This window comes from Anabrus simplex, chromosome 6 (assembly GCF_040414725.1).
Source record: "Anabrus simplex isolate iqAnaSimp1 chromosome 6, ASM4041472v1, whole genome shotgun sequence".
Lineage (NCBI taxonomy): Eukaryota > Metazoa > Arthropoda > Insecta > Orthoptera > Tettigoniidae > Anabrus > Anabrus simplex.
This window is the reverse complement of record NC_090270.1, coordinates 157,153,952-157,174,306: the sequence shown is the minus strand read 5'-3', so window position 1 is coordinate 157,174,306 and position 20,355 is coordinate 157,153,952. Positions and strand designations below refer to the sequence as shown.

The following is a 20,355-nucleotide window of genomic DNA, read 5'->3' as shown; positions in this document are numbered from 1 at the left end:
ATCTCGGTTTTATTCAAGACATTGTTTTTGGTCTTCCTGTGACATCTCTTGACCATATATTGAACTATTTCGAACTTGCACATTGAGTAGAATAAATCGTAGATGTATATCTGCCACTTTTCTTTTATTCACGGCCTCTTTTATTCTTTGATTTGGTTTCGAAACGTCGACTTTCTTTCTGCCGGTTCAGTCAATGACAAGATGGAGCGCCCGTGGAATACGGTGTTAGCTGACGACAATAAGAATTATATACCAATATAAATGGTCCGTTATATGCCGATGATCGTTCAAATGGATATAGTGATAATGAATTAGTGGAAACTGAATGTGAGAATGATAGTGGAAGTGATATTCAAGCCTCTACACGCCGTAATTTACCTAGTGTGCTTATTTATTCAAGTGACTCTGACGACGACAACAACGATATAAACATTAATGATGTGTTGTTGAATTAACACGCATTTGCTTGCTTATCTTAGATATGTTGAAGTACTACTAGGGGCATTGGTTGAGTACTCATACCAACTTTAAAGATAAAATCTTGACTGGTTTAATATTTACGTACATTTTTATAATCAAGTGCACCCTAGTATGCTTAGTAGAAATATGTCCGGTCCACAGGGTATGTGACAAGCTCAAGCATCCGGTCAGCAATGTGTTAACAAGGAATGCAAATATGATTATTAACAATACAATCATTCGACCAGTACTTCCGTATGGTTCCGAGACATGGAGTATAACCAAGAAAGAGCAGCAGCAGTTGCAAGTCTTTGAGAATAAAGTTTATATAAAAATATTTGGCCCATCGTTCGATCCTATCTCTCAAAGCTGGCAGAAAAGATCTAATTATGAGATATACACCCTCTCTCAACAACAAATAATGGGTGTGATAGAATCCAACAGACTGTGCTGGGCTGGACATGTACTGAGAATGCAGGATAACAGAGCACCCGTAGATCTATACAACAAAGGATCTCTTAATGGGAAAAGACCTTCAGGAAAACCCCGAAGCACCTGGAAGAAGGAGGTCAACAAGGTATGCCGGACCCTCCAAATTGATAACTGGGAAGAGCAGGCTCAAGATCGAAAAGGGTGGAAGAGGATTGTGAGATCGGCACGGGAACTTCACGTCCCTCAGAAGCCTACGGAGTGAGTGGATGAGTGAGTGTGTGAGAGAGTGAGTGTATTTTTCCTCTGCTGTATTCATCTGGCACTCTCCTTATCCCACATCATGAAGACTGAAAAATCTATAAAGATTGCCTTTCAATGAGTCTTGAAGCCAGCCTTCCTGATGAAGCTGGGAGGCAAAAAAACAGTTTGTCGAGGCCAAAAAGAAAGAAGAGTTTATGGGTACCAGAGTTCACCAGAATGGATCCCTCAAATTTTAATAAACCATGATATTTCTCTCTCCCAGGGTGTGTACATAAAGCTGCGTACTGGTACATCTGCTTCAGGCCTTACCTAACCTTCTGAAGATGACTAAATGAGTAGGAACTGCACGTAGGTTCATCAATACCTCCACTGATTCTAAAATAGCTAACTATATTCTAAATAACATCCGTGCATGAGCACCTTGTCAACACACCAAAACATACATAACATACACTCACAAAATACTGCTGGAAGAGTCCATATTTACAACAACAACAAAAACAGTAGGAAACCAAAAGCGAGGACCAAGCTACCATTTGCAGTCAGCCTGATGAAAGTTCATTACAAAGGATATATATGTACATAAATACCCTTCACTGTCTCTGTGTATCAACACAACTTGCATATTCTCATTATTGGCACTTGTTAAATCACAAAGATACTGTACCTTTATAATACTGTGTTCACTGATTCTAACACTTGGTTTAAAGATACATTAACTCGAGAAACACACGCTTGTTGTACCAGAACATAAATTATGGAAAGTCTGAGATACAGTACCCCATAGCTTTCCCCAACATATAAGACACCAAGCTACCATAGCTGATACAATACTAAGTGCCTAAGCACTCCACAGTTTGTAGGTTAACCACATTCCAGAAACACAATAAGACACGTTCCACAAAAGTTACATCTCTCTTCCGCTGTTTTAAGTCAAGTCTCTCTGCCATTTTCACACATGCCTAAACAGACCTCACCTTCTCCCTTCTCTCACATGATAAGTCTAGATTGATCCTGGCCATCCAATCATAAGTGGAAGATCCTCTTGCTATACCAGGATCACCCCCCAAACCTCTTCCGGGCCCCATGACAATGACAACCAGGCCGTGTCATTGGACTCTGGGCAGTTCTATGACTCACGCAACGTTTCCGAGTTGTAAATAGCACTGTTTTCCCATCAGTTTGTACAAAACAAATTACTTATACCACATATGGAGACCTTCCAGCTTAAAATATTAAGAATAAATATACAAATGAAATAATAATAATACGAATAATGACAAGATTATCTCTTACTTCTGAATAGAGTGTGAGGGTGTGATATATGTACTATCACATTAATGCTCTTACTTCTCACACTATGTTTATCCTATTCTGTGTTCCTTTTCAAGTTTCTCCCAAAGAAGATGTAACTTACAACTGTCATGCCTATGGGTAATGTGTGAGGTACAATTACTGGACTACTTACCTGCTCATACATTCACTGTAAACCACTAACTGTGTAACTGTTAATGATAGTTCATGTATGGGTGTTGAGATTTTAATAGCGGATCCCTCGCAAAAGAAGATTTATGTGTAGCTTGGGAGGAAAAAATAGAACTCCTGCTTTTGTGGAATGTATTCTTCTTGCAGGTACTATATATGTAGGAATGTAAGCAACGCTGACATCTGAGCCAGTGAGAAAACTGCTATGGTTGAACAGGCACTCAGCCACTGCAGTAAACTGAGAGTAAACAACGGTATAAGGGTGGGGTTGGATTAGATTGCATTAGACTGGCTGGTTACTGCCACTAATGACAGGGAACCTAGTGTATAATGGTTTAAACAAAGAATTAGCATTACTCAAAACTATATGACAAAAATATCAAACAACTTACCTTTGTTTTTCACATGGGTCACTTTGGTATAGAGTGAGTCCATGGGGTCCAACTCCCAGCCGAGCCTCAGAACTGCCACTGCAATTTCTAATTTGGAACATTTCCTCACCAAAACTTTCCAGGTATGAGACTTCCTTCAACAACCAGTATTCAGCTGCTGATGGCTTCATGTACTGCCAACATAAAGTAAGTGCGATGGATTTAACATATTCTTTTGGAGGTGGGAGGTGGAAAAAACAGTGGCTTAGTTTTATTCCCCCTTAAAACAATTACCATCACACAATTTTAATATCATTTTACATAGATATGATTACTCAGTTTTATCACAACCAGAATATTTTATAATTATACTGATAATCAACACAGGAAATATGAAATTTATATAGATAACATATTCTTCTGGTGCCGATTTGTTGATAACATTTTTGTTATCATCGATAATAGATTTACCAATGAAACCAACATATTGAACCAATTGAATACAATAGACCCACACATAAAATTCACTAAAGAAACAGAAAACAACCGTACCCTAAACTACTTAGACATATCCATAACCAGACATGAAAATCACCTATCTTACGGAATATATAGAAAACCTACACACACCTCTAACACAATTAAAATGGATTCTACTCATGCCAATGTACACAAAAGAGCAGCATACTATAGCATGATACATAGAGCATTTAGCATACTGTTATCAGCAAAAGAATTACAACTAATTCATGAAATAGCCAAACACAATGGGTATAAGAATGAAATGATTAACATAATTATTCATAAAATAAAATTTCAATCCCAATCAAAATTAACAAAAACAGAAAAATCCAAGAAAGATTACGTATTATTCACCTTCAATAATACACACGTATGTCCCATAACCGACGTTTTCAAAAAATACAACTTAAAAATAGCATATATAGAAACTACACACAACAGTGCCAATATCATACACAACGCTAAAACAATCAATAGCAATAATAAATACAACCATTCAGGGGAATATCGGATAAAATGCAACAACTGTGACACCAGCTACATCGGACGTACTGGCAGGTACTTTCAAATCTGTTATAATGAACACCTAAATGCCATAAAACATAATCATTTTTCCTCCATAGACCAACACATTGAAGATTATAAACACAAATTCACAAATATCGAAAATGACATGCAAATTTTGAATATAATCCCCAAGGGCCCCTTACTTAATTGCTTAATATAACAGAAGATAATCTAGATCAATACGCCAACCCTAATTTTAATATAAACGAAATCACAGAAAAAAAAAACAAATATCATCTTTAATACAGTCATTCCATCTCTAAAAAATGCTTATCACAAGAGAATTAGTTAACAAAACTTGACACGCGCCAGAGAACCACCGGAAGACACACCCAACTCCACCCCTACCTCCTCAACAGCCACTCCTCCCGCTCCTCTGCCCCTTCCCCTCACAGCAAACGGCATTAACCCGAGACGGACACGAAGTAGTACACAACGTGCCCCCAAACCATATACAACCTCAAGACCACAATAGCAGTAAGTACACATATAGATTTTCTCACATGACCTAAGGCATCCCTTCAACATATTAGTATCACTCACATCTTACTCTTATCTTTCACAGACAATTCTTACAATATCACACAAATACAAAAGAGGAAGGAGCCTCCACTCTGGTTTAATGCAACATAACATCATCTTAATATGGCAAAGGAGATTATGACTAATCTTTTAATGTAAACAACTGGATTTTATATATGGCAAGCTGCAATTTCTACACTTCCGTCCAAGCCTCAACTGAATCCACACTACGTCTATATTTTGCCTTTTAGCAATGCAAAGTTTATCCTTCGTGTACATATGGCGACAATGTATTTTAAAATGAGATATTGGTATCTTAAAAATGTAACCCATATTACAATTCAAGCCATTGAGTTTTTAATATAATGCACAGAACTCGAACATTCACAAGCATGAAAGTGTTTTACGCATATGTTGTTTTTATTTTATGTATACTTATAAGTTAGTTTTAAGTTTAAGAATATTCACTTTTCTCAGCTGCGGAATTTGACGAATGCCCTACTCATGAGTACAACCCGACATGTAACCGTCACATAATATTCCTTTCTAAATACGGTATTGTTTGCAATTGTACGATGTGTTATATGTATATACTAGCAAATGTACCCGTGCTTCGCTACGGTACTCTACACCAAGGCTACACTGTATACGGATATCGAAGTAAATTAGTGAACATGAAGTGAATAAGACTTTTAAATTGGGTTTGTTTTGGCTTTATCCGAGAATCAGTATTGTGAAATCCACAGACGTTGTTTCCAATGAAATTGTGATTTGCGGAATTGCGATGATAACGGCAAGTCCACTTGTTTACTGCAATTCACAACGAAGAAGGTAATTTTCATTTAATGGCAGACCCCATTGCCTAGTGCGCGGCCAAAATCGATATGGGGAGGTTTCATTACAATGGCAGACCCCAATTCCTACTTTCAGATAGATTACAGTTGAGGAACTTTTATTATATTTGCAAGGACCTTCCTTACTGCCAGTCAAAAGTGAGTTGCGTTCTTATCTTTATAATGGCAGACGCATTTTCTAATACCAGTCAGCTTCCTGCCAGTCACACCAAGTTGGTGAGATTCCATTATAATAGCAGGCCACTATTCCTATCGTCAGTCACATTTTAGATGGGTCAATTTGTTTATAATGGAAGACACCCTTGCCTACTGACAAACAGGATCGGGTAAAATAGTTTTGAAAAAAAATTGCACCCTCCCTAGAGTTCTGCTAGTCGAATCGAGAAGGGAATTATGCATTAAAATAGTGCACAAGTGATGGAGGACGACCCCATTCTTACTGCCTGTCAAAGTCGATGTGGGGAGGACTGAAAACAATAGCAGAAGCCCTCCTTCTGACAGTCACTATCGATTTGCAATGTATTTAATACCAATGGCAGACAAACCCTTTCTAGATTGCTACAAATCGACGTCAATGAAAGAATATAGTCCTCATACGGAAGTATAAGGATGTTAACCATCATTTACAGAATAACTGCTGCTAAACGGTACATCAAATCAAAAAACGGATTGTACGATAAGACGCACTTTCTGGCCATATCTTGGGGTCATCAGCTACTCATGTACAAGTTTCAAATTTCTGAGATTTCTCGTAGTGCCTCATTAATTCACGTCTTTTTCATTTTTAAATATTTATATATACATCGCTCCAGCCCGACTTGCTTTTATATATATAGATGACGGATAAGCATGAGCACGTTGAAAAGTGCAGACTTCTCCTTCGAGATTCATATCTCCTAAATGGTGCATGATATTAAGAAACGGTTTGCGCCATCAGACGCCCCATTTATTGCCCTAAATGTTTGTTTCTGCACCATTTCCTCGTATCTCCCATATTAAGGGGTAAAATGAGTTCAAATTTTGAATAGGGTGAAATTTGGGTACATTTTAAATATTTTACATTCCTTTTGCCTACTTATAAGCTAAAATCATGAAATTTGGTCCACATATGGCCCTTAATCGTGCCAATGTGCGCACCCAACGTGATGATCCTATCATTCTTATAAGTGTGTCAAAATATGAAATATACTTGTAAAAATCATCAAATTTACGAACAGTCCAGAAATACGGCCAAATTTAACGTATAAGGGAGAGAGATACGACAACATGTCACGGGACCAAAGTTGTAGATCACTCCGAATTGAAGGGACATTGTGCCATCCGTTTTGTGATACGACTTACCGTTTAGCCAAAAAATAGCTCAAAAGGAATGTCTGCACAGTCATTAAAATTGCCTCCATATTTCGATATCTTTGGGGGTAAAAAGTAAAAAATTTGAACATCTTGGAATTTTCCCGTCGGTTAGGGACCAAAAGCTATAACTTCACCAAATTTCAATTGTCTACCTCGTCTGGCAGGTTGTGTCGCCATCTTGATTTGGGGGGACGGGGGATAAAAATTAGGAAATTCACGAAAAATTTTTAGCCCAAGAAACCTATAGGTTGTCGTTTCGGACATATTATACGACTGCGTTCTTATGCTGAGCCCAAACTTTGAGCCCCCGCAGCGTGCCCCCTTCAGGGAATTTTGAGAATTTCCGATTTTTCTAGAGATCCTGGGGTCATCAGCTTCTCCCGTACCAAGTTACAAATTTCTGAGATTTCTGGAAGTGCCTCATTAATTCACGTCTTTTTTCATTTTTAAATATTTATATATACATCGCTCCAGCCCGACTTGCTTTTATATATATAGATATGTCCAGCTGAGAATGACCCGCTAGGGTCGAAACCGGTCCTGTATTTTTAATAATAATAAAAAACAATATTGATTAGGTGGAGTTCTTCTCCTCTTCGCATTTGTGTGAATTATCAATACGGAAATGAAGCTTATAAATTACGAAACGTTTTCCATCTCGTCAGTTCAGCTGCAAGCCACGAGAGTACTATTGTCGAGTCAGTCCACAAGAAAGTGTTGTCGATTTTCAGATTCAGGGTGCTGGTAGTCTTATCCACCAGACGTGCCAACAAAAGAACCCCACAAAGTTCTAATCTAGGCAGAGACTGTTGTTTCAGAGGACCAACTCTGGATTTCGAACATACCAAATGTACCGAAACTTCACCATGCTGATTGGTACTACGGATATACACACACGCTGTGTAGGCCCGTTCAGAAGCGTCTGAGAAGCCATGAACTTGCATCTTGATGACTCTTCCCATGCAAAGAATCAACCTGTCGACATGAATGTTGTTCAGTCCTGGAAGATCGGTAAAGAATCCAGCCCTCAAGTAAAGGAGATGGTAGTGGTTCATCCCATCCCAGTTTTTCTTGCCACAACTGCTGCATGAAAATTTTACACATTACGATTACTGGTCCTATCACCCCTAGTGGACCAAATATGGAGGCTATAATTGAAAGCACCTTTCGTTTCATAGGGCCTCCATTGTTCTCCTTGATGTGAACCTCAAACTGGAACTTGTCAAGAGAGGGATGCCACAGCAATCCTAGCGTTTTAATAGTCTTCCTTCTCTCAGTTCCGCTGGTATCGTCTCAAGTACAGCGGAGTGATTCGAAGTCCACTTGCGGAGCGGGAAGCCTCCACGTTGTAGCAACTCTTGTAGTTCTCCACACAGCTGTATAGCATTTTCCACAGTATCGCTACCAAACAATATATTGTCCATGTAGAAGTCCCGCTTCAACTCGCAAGATGCTGTAGGAAACACATGGGCTTCTTCTTCAGCTACTTGAGTTAGACACCGTGTGGCTAGGAAGGACGCTGAGGATGTACCATACGTTACAGTCTTCAGTTGATAGGTACGTAGAGGCTCGGATGGATGTTTTTGCCAGATTATGCGCTATAAGTTAACATCCTTGTCGTCTACTCTAATCTGACAGTACATTTTTGTAATGACTGCTGTCATCGCAATCTGATGTGTGCGAAACCTTGTCACAATTCATAGTAGATCTTGTTGAACAGTAGGTCCCACGGCGAGAGTGTCATTGAGGGACACACCATTGTCAGTTTTGCAGGACATGTCGCATACAAACCATGTCTTAGTAGTTCTACTCTCTGCCTTCAAAACTGCATGATGTGGGAGATAGCAGGATTCTTCTTCGTCCTTGCATACATCTGGGGCCAGCTTCATATGACCCAGGGTCTCACACTTCTCCATGAAGTTCACGTAATCAGCTCGCAGATCAGGTCTCCTCTCAAGCTTCTGTTCCAGTAGTCTGAATCATTTCTCTGCTATTTTGTAAGAGTTTCCAAGTTGGAGACCTTCTGCCTTCGTAGGCAACCTCACAATGAAACGTCGACTGTTGGCCCATTTGGTATGAGTTATGAAATATTCCTCGCAGTGCTGCTCTTCCTTGGTTAGGGGCATTCTTCTAGTTGTCACTTCTTCTACTGACCACAATTTTCCCATCTTCCTGTTGAGGTCATCGTCTGAGGAAAAATGATGAAGTGGGAGGAGTTTCTGCTTTCTCACTAGTCCGAGCCCACGACTTTATTGGACCTGACAGTATCCATCCTAACACAGTATTCTTCAAGATGGGTAATTCATCACAGTTTTTCCGCCACCCTTCTTGCAACAGCTGCATAAAAATCTCGGCACCGATGAGCATATCCACTGGTCCTGGCTTGTTGAAGTGAGGATCAGCCAATGTGATATCATCAGGCAGGTTCCATGATTTGCAATCAATATGGTTCGCTGGAATATCGCCTGTTATGTGAGGGAGTATAGAACACGTTATATCAGTTTCAAATCTGGACACATTTGAAATTATACAAACGTCAACACTTTGAGATGCGGTGACCACTAATTGGAATACAGTTTCTATGTCGCTGCAGCCTCAGATTACTCGCAAGCGATTCTGTTATGAAATGTGATTGCGATCCACTGTCAAGTAGAGCTCGGCACTGGTGAATTCGACCATTGTTATCTGCAACTCCTACTATTGCAGTGGACAGCATTACTTGAGACTATGGCTTGAATTTTAGCGTGCAAAAACTAGCATTACTCTGACCTTGTTCGTTGTCTCTAATACCGGTACCTCCACTAGCTTGAGTATCCTTGTTTGTAGTCGTTTCATTGTGTGTGGCACTGTCGAAGTGAATCAAAGTGTGATGTCTACGTTGGCAAGTCTTACAGCTATCAGATTTGCACACGTGCCACTATGATGCCTAAAACAGTTAAAGCATAAACCCTTTCTTTTGACAAAATCACTGTTGTCTTGTGTTAGCTTGCAGAAATCCTTCGCAATGATGTAACAGATGATCTAAGTCACAAAAGTCACATTTCCTCCTTGTAGATACGTATGAGAGCTCGAATTGGGCTTTCGTTGTTTCTCACATACTGGTGCTTACGTGGATTTGCCATGCTCCCCCTTTGTTCCTGTGTTGCCATCATCAATTCTAACACTTGCGCCCTCTCTTCCAAAAAGGTGGATACCTCAGCGAGTCTCGGAAAGTCATCGCTGGGAGCTTTCATTTCAAACTCTTTACGGGGACCGTGATCTAACTTATTTAACATCAGCTGCTGGAGTAAAGCTTTGTGTAAAGGCACTGAAAGGTTGAGGTTCTGAATAGCGTTTAAACTGCTTACTAAGTGGTTGTTCAACATCCTAAGGTCTGATGCTGTATCTTTGTGACATGTAGGTAATGACAATAGAGCCTTGATATGTTGTGCTGCTGTCAGTTTTCTGTTGTTGTACCTCTTGCATACAATTTCCCAAGCTACTAAAAAGTTAGGGTTAGAAACAGAAATGTTCTGAATTAATTGATGAGGTTTGCCTTTGAGTGCTGAAAGCAGATAATGAAAACGCTGAACGTTTGATAGTTTTAAATTATCAACAATTAAAGCCTGAAAAGTGTCTTGTAAATGAGTCCAAGTCTCATACTGCCCATGAAATGTAGGGAGGTTAATGACGGGCAATTGTATCTCCATGGAATTTTGTTGGGAATTACCGCAAGAAAGCTGAGATAACTGATCGATATTCTGCTCGGAGGTTGTGCTCTTTTCTATCAGTGTAGTCATTCTCGCCTCTAAATTGTAATAGTTTTCTTCAAACTGTTCCCTATCCCATTCATGATTTTCGTAGTTCTCGTCGTCATTAATCTCAAGTTTACATTGAACATACTTATATTCTTCCCAGAGTGAAGACAATTGTTTCAACCTGCTATGTAATGCATTAATATCGGAGCCCACCACAAGCTTGTCTACATATTTACTGATACGTGACAGTGACCCTTTAATGACCACCCACTGTTTCACCAACAGGTTTTTATCATTAGGGAGCGGATTTTTATGTGCTAAAAATGTGAAAAATATTTATTTTTTATGTGCTGAAAAACTTTAAAATATGTGATAAAAAATTGAAATTATTTTCCTTTAAATATCACATAACTACTCACGCTCAAGAAGTAAATAAGTATAATGTTTTGTATTAGAATATGGTGCTACCAAACGTGCTCCTTAAGGCAAAATGGTGTCTGTGTATGGAAACGTGCTGAATGGTATATTAATTTTTGATATGCCAGAGTAGATATTATGAATGGTTATTTTTTAAAGGCAATGTTTTGTTTTAATATGGCAAAAGCAACCTATCATCTTTGAAAAAATAGTACCAGTTCGTACTCACCCATCACACGCTGGAATATTACTTGCTAGAAGTAGTCTCAGAATTGCAGTGAACAACAAAGGTCATCTCCAAATTGTTCATCACAAATACATGCCAATTATCTCTAAAGAATGCCTTATACTGCAAAAACGATCGCTCCACATCACAGGAAGTCAGACGAGCATAGTTAAAGAGAGGAATGTCACCAAAAATAACGCCATCAATTTCGCCAATATGAGCACCCTCTAATATATTAGAAATTTGGCACATTGTTTGAAATCCTCTGTTTTTCCTGAACAAATTTTGATGAAATGAAATGTCGTATGGCTTTTAGTGCCGGGATATCCCAGGACGGGTTCGGCTCGCCAGGTGCAGGTCTTTCTATTTGACTCCTGTAGGCGACCTGCGCGTCTTGATGAGGATGAAATGATGATGAAGACAACACCTACACCCAGCCCCCGTGCCATTGGAATTAACCAAGTAAGGTTAAAATCCCCGACCCGGCCGGGAATCGAACCCGGGACCCTCTGAACCGAAGGCCAGTACGCTGACCGTTCAGCCAACGAGTCGGACAACAAATTTTGATATTTGACCTTTAACAGTTCCTGTACCTGCGAAGCCGGGAGTGAATCTAATTTATTTTCAACAGCGCGCACTTCCTTCACTGTTTCGGACAACAGGTTAGTGGATTTTTCAAGTATGTCTACAGTTTTACACAAGAGGCTTAGATTGGCAGATATAAACGCCAAATCATTTTTCAAAGAGCTGTCTTTTAGTATCTCTTGAAGAATCTCAATTGACGACGCGTCGTTTTTATCTAGCACGTTCACAATGGATGAAAAACATTCGAAATTGTCTGCGTAGTATACCACAGCGCTAAGCCAGGTACCCCACCGCATAACAATAGGCAGAGGAGGAAGCGCAAGATCCGGGATTTTCTCTTTAAAGAGATCGATTCTTGAGGGTGCTTTTACGAAGACTCTTTTGCCATTAGACACTAATTTATCCACTTGAGGATACTGAGCCCGCACAGTTTCACATAACCTGTGTAGAGCATGAACAACGCAAGTTACGTGTATCATTTTCAGAAAGCTCACAGAAAGGCCTTCGGCTGCCTTTTTCATGTAAGCTGCACTGTCAGTAAGGAAAAGCAATACATGGTCGTATTTTATACCTTTTGGCCAAAGTAAGTGCATGGCTTCATTGAATAACCTAGCTACAGTGACATGGTTTGCAGCAAGCATTTCTTTACATGCTAGCAAATAAGAATGTTCGCAAGCAGTTTTGTCATTCTTCAACACACCAACTACAACATTTCCTACTTTTCTGCCACTTGAATCAGTGGTTTTGTCAATGCTCACCCACAGTTTTTCGCTATCACATACTGCCCGAATTCTCTGTAAAGTTTCTTCGTAACATTTTGGGAGATAGTTTTTCCTTAATGTGGATTCGTCTGGAGGCTCAAAATTAATGTACTTTGTTAGGAAATTTCTCAGTCCCGGATTATTTATTTTACCCAGAGGATTGTCGGCGCAAACAAATGCTCTGCACACATCTAAATAATACTGGGAATATTTAGATGGGCCTGCATTTGAAGTAGCTGGTTCAGCTATGAGTAATTGTCGCGAACGTACACGCGAAGCAGCCGCAGTATGCTTATTTCCAGACAAATGCTGGATTACTTGAGAACGTTGATCTGCACGAACTGTTTTACCACATGGTTGGCAAAATAATACTTTTCCATCGGTAGTGAAAATGCTTTTAAATTCCACTACATATTGTTGAAGACGCTACCTTGTACTCGACTTCTCTTTTGGCATTATTTTGCAGGTTACGACACACGCATTTACGGTGAATCACTTCACACGACCACGGGAATGATATATGGACCCGAACAGCTAACCTTACTCTTAGGAGTGATGAAATTCCACTACCTAATGGTGGGGCAATATTCTTCCGAGTCTCCCATGTCGTAACGGAATTACGTCACCTTATCTCACCGTGATTGCCTGACTCATAAAGAGTTGGAATGACATCTTGCAAGGAAACATCTTGTGCAGCAAATCAAATCGCTGTCTAAATGTGACGACGTAGCCAGTGACCAGCAAGTTTTAGAACTTATGGAGGGAAGTCCATAAATAGACGAAACATTCAGATACATTATGTTAAATACACTGTTAAAAACAATGCCGTAATCGTAAAATGAAAATATGAGCATTGTTTTATAACACAGAAGCATTTTAAATTTTATTGATCAATAAATATTGCCGATTTATGTGCTTATTATAGATTTTCTTAAAATATGTATTTATATTTTTAAAATGTGAAAATATGTGTTTTTATGTGAAATAAGATTCAGTTTTTACACTTGGGGATGCACAATAGGAATAATGAACTTCGTAACTTGCGTTAAAACTTATGCAAAAAAAAAAAAAAAAAAATGTAATTACATAAAAATCCGCTCCCTATTTATCATTAGACTCCACGATATACGTTAGGAAAGAAAGGAAAAATGAAAGAAATGACTGACCTCTAGTATACTGCTCTGATGTGCACTGTTACGAGCTCCCGATCTCAACATTTTTCTTACCTTAAGCATTCTTCTCAGCTCCGTTCTGCTACACATTATACTGCTCTGTTTTTGTTCCGTCTGCTTGCTAGTCTGCCTCACTACTGCTTGCGCTGTCGCTTCTCCCCACGCCACCACCTGACGTCATCTATCTCCAGCATTTTCTAGACTTGCCTTCCCTGGCGTATATATACTCGCCGCTTTCCTTCGACCAGGGATCAGGTGTGCTTCGTGTTTTGTAATAGGCAGTGAGAGCTCCTGCATTCCGCACGGCTGGACCGTGTGCTGTTAACCTTCTTCTTCGTCTTCAGACCGGGTGAGCAGACTAGTATTTTACATTATGTTTTCAATACTTGCCTTTTCCTTGCCTTGAGAGGCTTTACTACTATTTGATTCTGAACTCTAGTCCCTGCAAGACTCTACGTCAAATACAATTATGGTGCACAAATTTTCGTTCTGAGACTTCTTCTCCGAGTGTGTAAAAAGGGAAGTGGTGGACTGCCAACCTTATCAGTGACTTTGAACCTTGCGTGTGGCATAATCAACGTTATTATTTCCAACTGGGACTTTGCAGCCTGATCCTTACTTAAATTTTCATCCTCCTTGTTTCGCTTCCTAACATATTTTTTGTCTTTCTCGTGTTTTCCCTTGTCCTCTCCCCTTTCCTTTCTTTCTACCTTTAATTATGAAGATTTTAAAAACTAATCGCTGTGAAATTGTGGCCTGCGAATCGAATAGTGTATTTTCTCTGGTCTTTGAAATGTTCTGTCATTTTTCGTATTTGAAACAAGCCTGGTTGACCTTGGGGGATTAGACATTGTTTTTACTTGCACTTATATTAATTTCCGGAATGTTCCATTCTATTTGTGAAAGATTGAGTATGCCTTTTCAAAGTTTTGGTACTTTAGTGTGAATGACTCCAATTTATGTAAAAACCTGTCCACATCTAGTCCTTGGAAATTTAACTGGATAACCATTATTATAACTTATTTCAGTACCTGTGTAAGCAAAAGATATCTATTTTTACTCGTTGTTGTATAATGCTTCTTGTTTCCATTCTGTTGTCGTTACAATATATATCTGTTATTGAAACCTGTTATTTTGGGAGTTCTCAATTTTCCATTCCCTCTCATTATGCTACGTGTACCTACTACGGAAATCCTCTGGGAAAATAGGGCCCAAAAATTATTTGTACGCTATTCATTTGAGGTCTTGCTATCTTACCTTTGCTGCTCATGACTGTTCGGTCTCGATAATTCGACGTCACAAATATCTTATACCACGCTTCCCTGCGCTCTGCTTGTTGTGTGGCACTATTAACCCGCTTTAGTGTAGGTCATCCTTTCCCTTTTTTCGTAGGAATAGCTGTTTGTTTCCGACTTAATAAACACAACGATCGCCACAGCACTTATCCTTTGTCCGCCTCGTCTAGTTCAGCATGTCGCAGGGATGATGACACCCGTGTTCCAATATTCTCTCCACAGGTCGTTAGCACTCAAAACATACACTCACAAACACCGGAGGACCACATAATATTATAGCATTACAACATTTTCAAGAATCTGGCTAGGTATGACCATGTTCCGACCTTATTCGGACAGGTCCCTGAGAACATGTGGTGCTAGGAACCACATTCTGGTTCATACACATAGAGAGATGCAATGTATTGAATTATACACTAGCTGATGTACCCGTGCTTCGCAACGGGATTCTCAGAAAGACTGACTTGGTGGTTTTCATAACTGAATTCAACATAGGTCATTACAAAAACGTCAGTAGGAACGTAGCGATTGAAAGCAATGTTACATACATACATACATACATACATACATACATACATACATACATACATACATACATACATACATACATACATACATACATACATACATACATTATCATTATAGACTGTTATGCCTTTCAGCGTTCAGTCTGCAAGCCTCTGAGAATTTACTAAAAATCGCCACAATCCTCGATTTGCAACTAGTGTTGTGGCCTCATTTAGTTCTATATCTCTTATCTTTAAATCGTTAGAAACCGAGTCTAACCATCGTCGTCTTCGTCTCCCTCTACTTCTCTTACCCTCTATAACAGAGTCCATTATTCTCCTAGGTAACCTATCCTCCTCCATTCGCCTCACATGACCCCACCACCGAAGCCGGTTTATGCGTACAGCTTCATCCATCGAGTTCATTCCTAAATTAACCTTTATCTCCTCATTCCGAGTTCCCTCCTGCCATTGTTCCCACCTGTTTGTACCAGCAATCATTCTTGCTACTTTCATGTCTGTTATTTCTAACTTATGAATAAGATATCCTGAGTCCACCCAGCTTTCGCTTCCGTAAAGCAAAGTTGGTCTGAAAACAGACCGATGTAAAGATAGTTTCGTCTGGGAGCTGACTTCCTTCTTACAGAATACTGCTGATCGCAACTGCGAGCTCACTGCATTAGCTTTAATACACCTTGATTCAATCTTATTTACTATATTACCATCCTGGGAAAACACACAACCTAAATACTTGAAATTATCGACCTGTTCTAGCTTTGTATCACCAATCTGACATTCAATTCTGTTGAATTTCTTACCTACTGACATCAATTTAGTCTTCCAGAGGCCAATTTTCATACCATACTCATTGCACCTATTTTCAAGTTCCAAGATGTTAGACTGCAGGCTTTCGGAACAATCTGCCATTAAGACCAAGTCGTCAGCATAGGCCAAACTGCTTACTACATTTCCACCAAACTGAATCCCTCCCTGCCATTTTATACCTTTCAGCACATGATCCATGTAAACTACAAACAGCAAAGGTGAAAGATTACAGCCTTGTTTAACTCCTGTAAGTACCCTGAACCAAGAACTCATTCTACCATCAATTCTCACTGAAGCCCAATTGTCAACATAAATGCCTTTGATTGATTTTAATAATCTACCTTTAATTCCATAGTCCCCCAATATAGCGAACATCTTTTCCCTCGGTACCCTGTCATATGCTTTCTCTAGATCTACGAAACATAAACACAACTGCCTATTCCTCTCGTAGCATTTTTCAATTACCTGGCGCATACTGAAAATCTGATCCTGACAGCCTCTCTGTGGTCTGAAACCACACTGGTTTTCATCCAACTTCCTCTCAACGACTGATCGCACCCTCCCTTCCAAGATGCCAGTGAATACTTTGCCTGGTATACTAATCAATGAGATACCTCGATAGTTATTGCAATCCTTCCTGTTCCCTTGCTTATAGATAGGTGCAATTACTGATTTTGTCCAATCTGAAGGTACCTTACCAACACTCCACGCTAATTTGACTACTCTATGAAGCCATTTCATCCCTGCCTTCCCACTATACTTCACCATTTCAGGTCTAATTTCATCTATTCCTGCTGCCTTATGACAATGGAGTTTATTTATTAACCTTTCCACTTCCTCAAGCATAATTTCATCAACATCATTTTCCTCCTCCCCATGAGCTTGGCTGTTTGCAACACCACCATGATGATTTCCTTTTACATTGAGAAGATGTTCAAAATATTCCCTCCACCTCTCCAGTGATTCCCTAGGATCTATTATGAGTTCACCTGAATTACTCAAAACACTGTTCATTTCCGTTTTCCCTCCCTTCCTAAGATTCTTTACTACTGTCCAGAAAGGTTTCCCTGCTGCTTGACCTAGCCTTTCCAGGTTATTACCAAAATCTTCCCATGACTTCTTTTTGGATTCAACAACTATTTGTTTCGCTCTGTTTCTTTCATCTACGTACAAATCCCTGTCTGCCTCGGCCCTTGTTTGGAGCCATTTCTGATAAGCCTTCTTTTTACGTTTACAGGCTGCTCTCACTTCATCATTCCACCAAGATGTTCGCCTTTTCCCATCTTTACACACAGTTGTTCCTAGGCATTCCCTTGCTGTTTCTACTACAGCATCCCTATACGCCACCCATTCACTTTCTATATCCTGAACCTGCTTACTGTCTACTGTTCGAAACTTCTCACTAATCATATCCATGTACTTCTGTCTAATTTCCTCGTCCTGGAGATTTTCTACCCTTATTCGTTTGCAGACAGATTTCACTTTCTCTACCCTAGGCCTAGAGATACTTAGTTCACTACAGATCAGATAGTGGTCTGTATCATCGAAAAATCCCCGAAAAACTCGTACATTCCTAAAAGATTTCCTGAATTCAAAGTCTGTTAAGATATAGTCTATTATGGATCTGGTACCCCTAGTCTCCCGTGTGTAGCGGTGAATAGCCTTATGCTTGAAGAATGTATTTGTAACAGCTAAACCCATACTAGCACAGAAGTCCAGCAAACGCTTCCCATTCCCATTAGCTTCCATATCTTCCCCAGATTTACCAATCACCCTTTCGTATCCTTCAGTTCTATTCCCAACTCTCGCATTGAAATCGCCCATTAGCACTATTCTATCCTTGCTGTTGACCCTGACCACGATGTCACTCAATGCTTCATAAAACTTGTCAACTTCATCCTCATCTGCACCCTCACATGGTGAATACACAGACACAATTCTTGTCCTAATTCCTCCCACTGACAAATCTACCCACATCATTCGCTCATTTACGTGCCTAACCGAAACTATGTTGCGCGCAATGGTATTCCTGATAAAGAGCCCTACCCCAGACTCTGCTCTTCCCTTTCTAACACCCGTCAAGTACACTTTATAATCTCCTATCTCTTCCTCCTTATCTCCCCTTACCCGAATATCACTTACTCCTAGCACATCCAGATGCATCCTCTTTGCTGACTCAGCCAGTTCTACCTTCTTTCTTCCATAAGCCCCATTAATATTGATAGCTCCCCATCGAATTCCATTTCGTTCGCCAAGTTGTTTCCAAGGAGTCCCTCGCCTGTCAAATGGGAGTGGGACTCCATTACTCCCATAGGTCCGAGGCTTGCTTGAAGTGTTCTGAGCTCGGTAAATTCATGAAGCAGGATGGTGCCCTACTTGCACATAGTCCAAGTGAGGATCTCTCCTCTAACGGGTTATGGACCACCGGTGAATTGTATAGTCCTAGCCGCCTGAGCACAAGGAGGGCCACGACTCAGAATATGTCCGAGATGCCCACTCCCATTCCATAGCAACTGGTATCCCGACTCTCAGGAACACTTACTAGGCCACTCAGCCGTTGCCCATGGTTCACGAACTAGGACGTGACTACAGTAACCCACAAACATGAACCACATGTTATCATATAAAATACTCGATCAAATGAAAAACCACACACTTTCTCACTTTCAACGAACAGTACTACGGTGCCGATCTAACAGTCCCAAAGTTTCAGATCAGGAACAACCAGGTCGCAGACTGCCATGAACACTCCTCTGTCATCATTCCGTTATATGAACACTACTCATTCCAATCAGTGCCTCAGAGTAGGGACTGAATAGTTCGAATGCTATGATGAACCAGTGTGTTACGTACCAGTAGTATCAGAAAATGTATGAACCAGAGGAATGTCATGCTAAAGAAGAAAGTTTTCCAACTCCCCAGCTATTTCCCGCCAATGTTCAGTAAGGCTGTTATACTCGGTACGCAGTAGTAATCCCATCTATCGGAGTTGAGCGGCACCATAAGAAACGAAGAACATCACAGCAAACAATGGTCAATGTATAAAGTTATTGTTGATCAGTGTTAAGTGCTGAAATACCACTCTTATCATAGTCGGTAAATTCAAACTGAATGAAACATAAATGATCGGAAATTGTATTGTCTATAACTTTTGTTATGTAGTACCGTACTTTTCGATAGCACCAATAACATAGGTACCGGTACTGAAAATTAAATTTTAGGCGCCTTCCCCTAGACTACCATTTCATCTCGGAGAAAATAAAATTATTTACAGCGTAGATTGTAGTTTCTTATCCCCGACTCTATATAGTGGTTTTCATTAAATTCTGTTAACCCATTTTCTCGTGGCTCAGCGTTGATATGGACTTAGCAACACAAATACAAATTCATAAATATCTGTGCTATCAGAGCCGGTATGGTAAAAATGTATAACTTTACAAAGGTGCAAAATGAGAGTATCCTCCTAATTCAATACAATAAATATTCCGTCATTAGACGGAGTAAACAAATTCAAACATGTTTCGGCTCGTTTGAGCCATCTTCAGTGAAAAATAAGGGGAGTTTGAAATAATTTACATAATATAAGTTGAAAAAATGCTAAAAAAACATAATGAAGGAGCAAATGAAAAAACAAACAAAAGAGAGCCTAGACGGAAACAAAATTAGCACAAATATACAACATTTACATCAATATGCGGAGCTAAAAAAACTCACTGCGACAAAATTCAGTGAAAAGGTGTTAATTTAAAATAATAATTGAAACTAAAAACTGTGTTAACCTAAGAAAACAAAGGAATGAAAAAAACAAATGATGCAGATGGAAATGAACAATAGTGGCACATGGTGAGGTTGTGGACCTCATAGTTTACAAAATATTGTTTAGTAACAATAACAAAACAGGTTGAAATCACTGTCAAAAATCATCCTTGTAGAAAACCCATCACATTAAATTGGTCAGGAGGGGAGCGGGAGCAAACATTTTTGAGAAACCAAGCCTGATATAAT

General features: G+C 39.7%; 1 protein-coding gene across 2 annotated transcripts in view; it reads right to left on the bottom strand.

The window, feature by feature from the left end:
* Nucleotides 1-20,355, bottom strand: part of dnr1 (defense repressor 1) — a 269,771-nt gene that overhangs the window by 126,323 nt on the left and 123,093 nt on the right. For both annotated transcript variants that reach the window (XM_067150016.2, XM_067150017.2), the window contains exon 4: nt 3,030-3,202. In XM_067150016.2, coding sequence (XP_067006117.1) covers nt 3,030-3,202 — 173 coding nt within the window. The remainder of the gene's footprint in view (nt 1-3,029; nt 3,203-20,355) is intronic.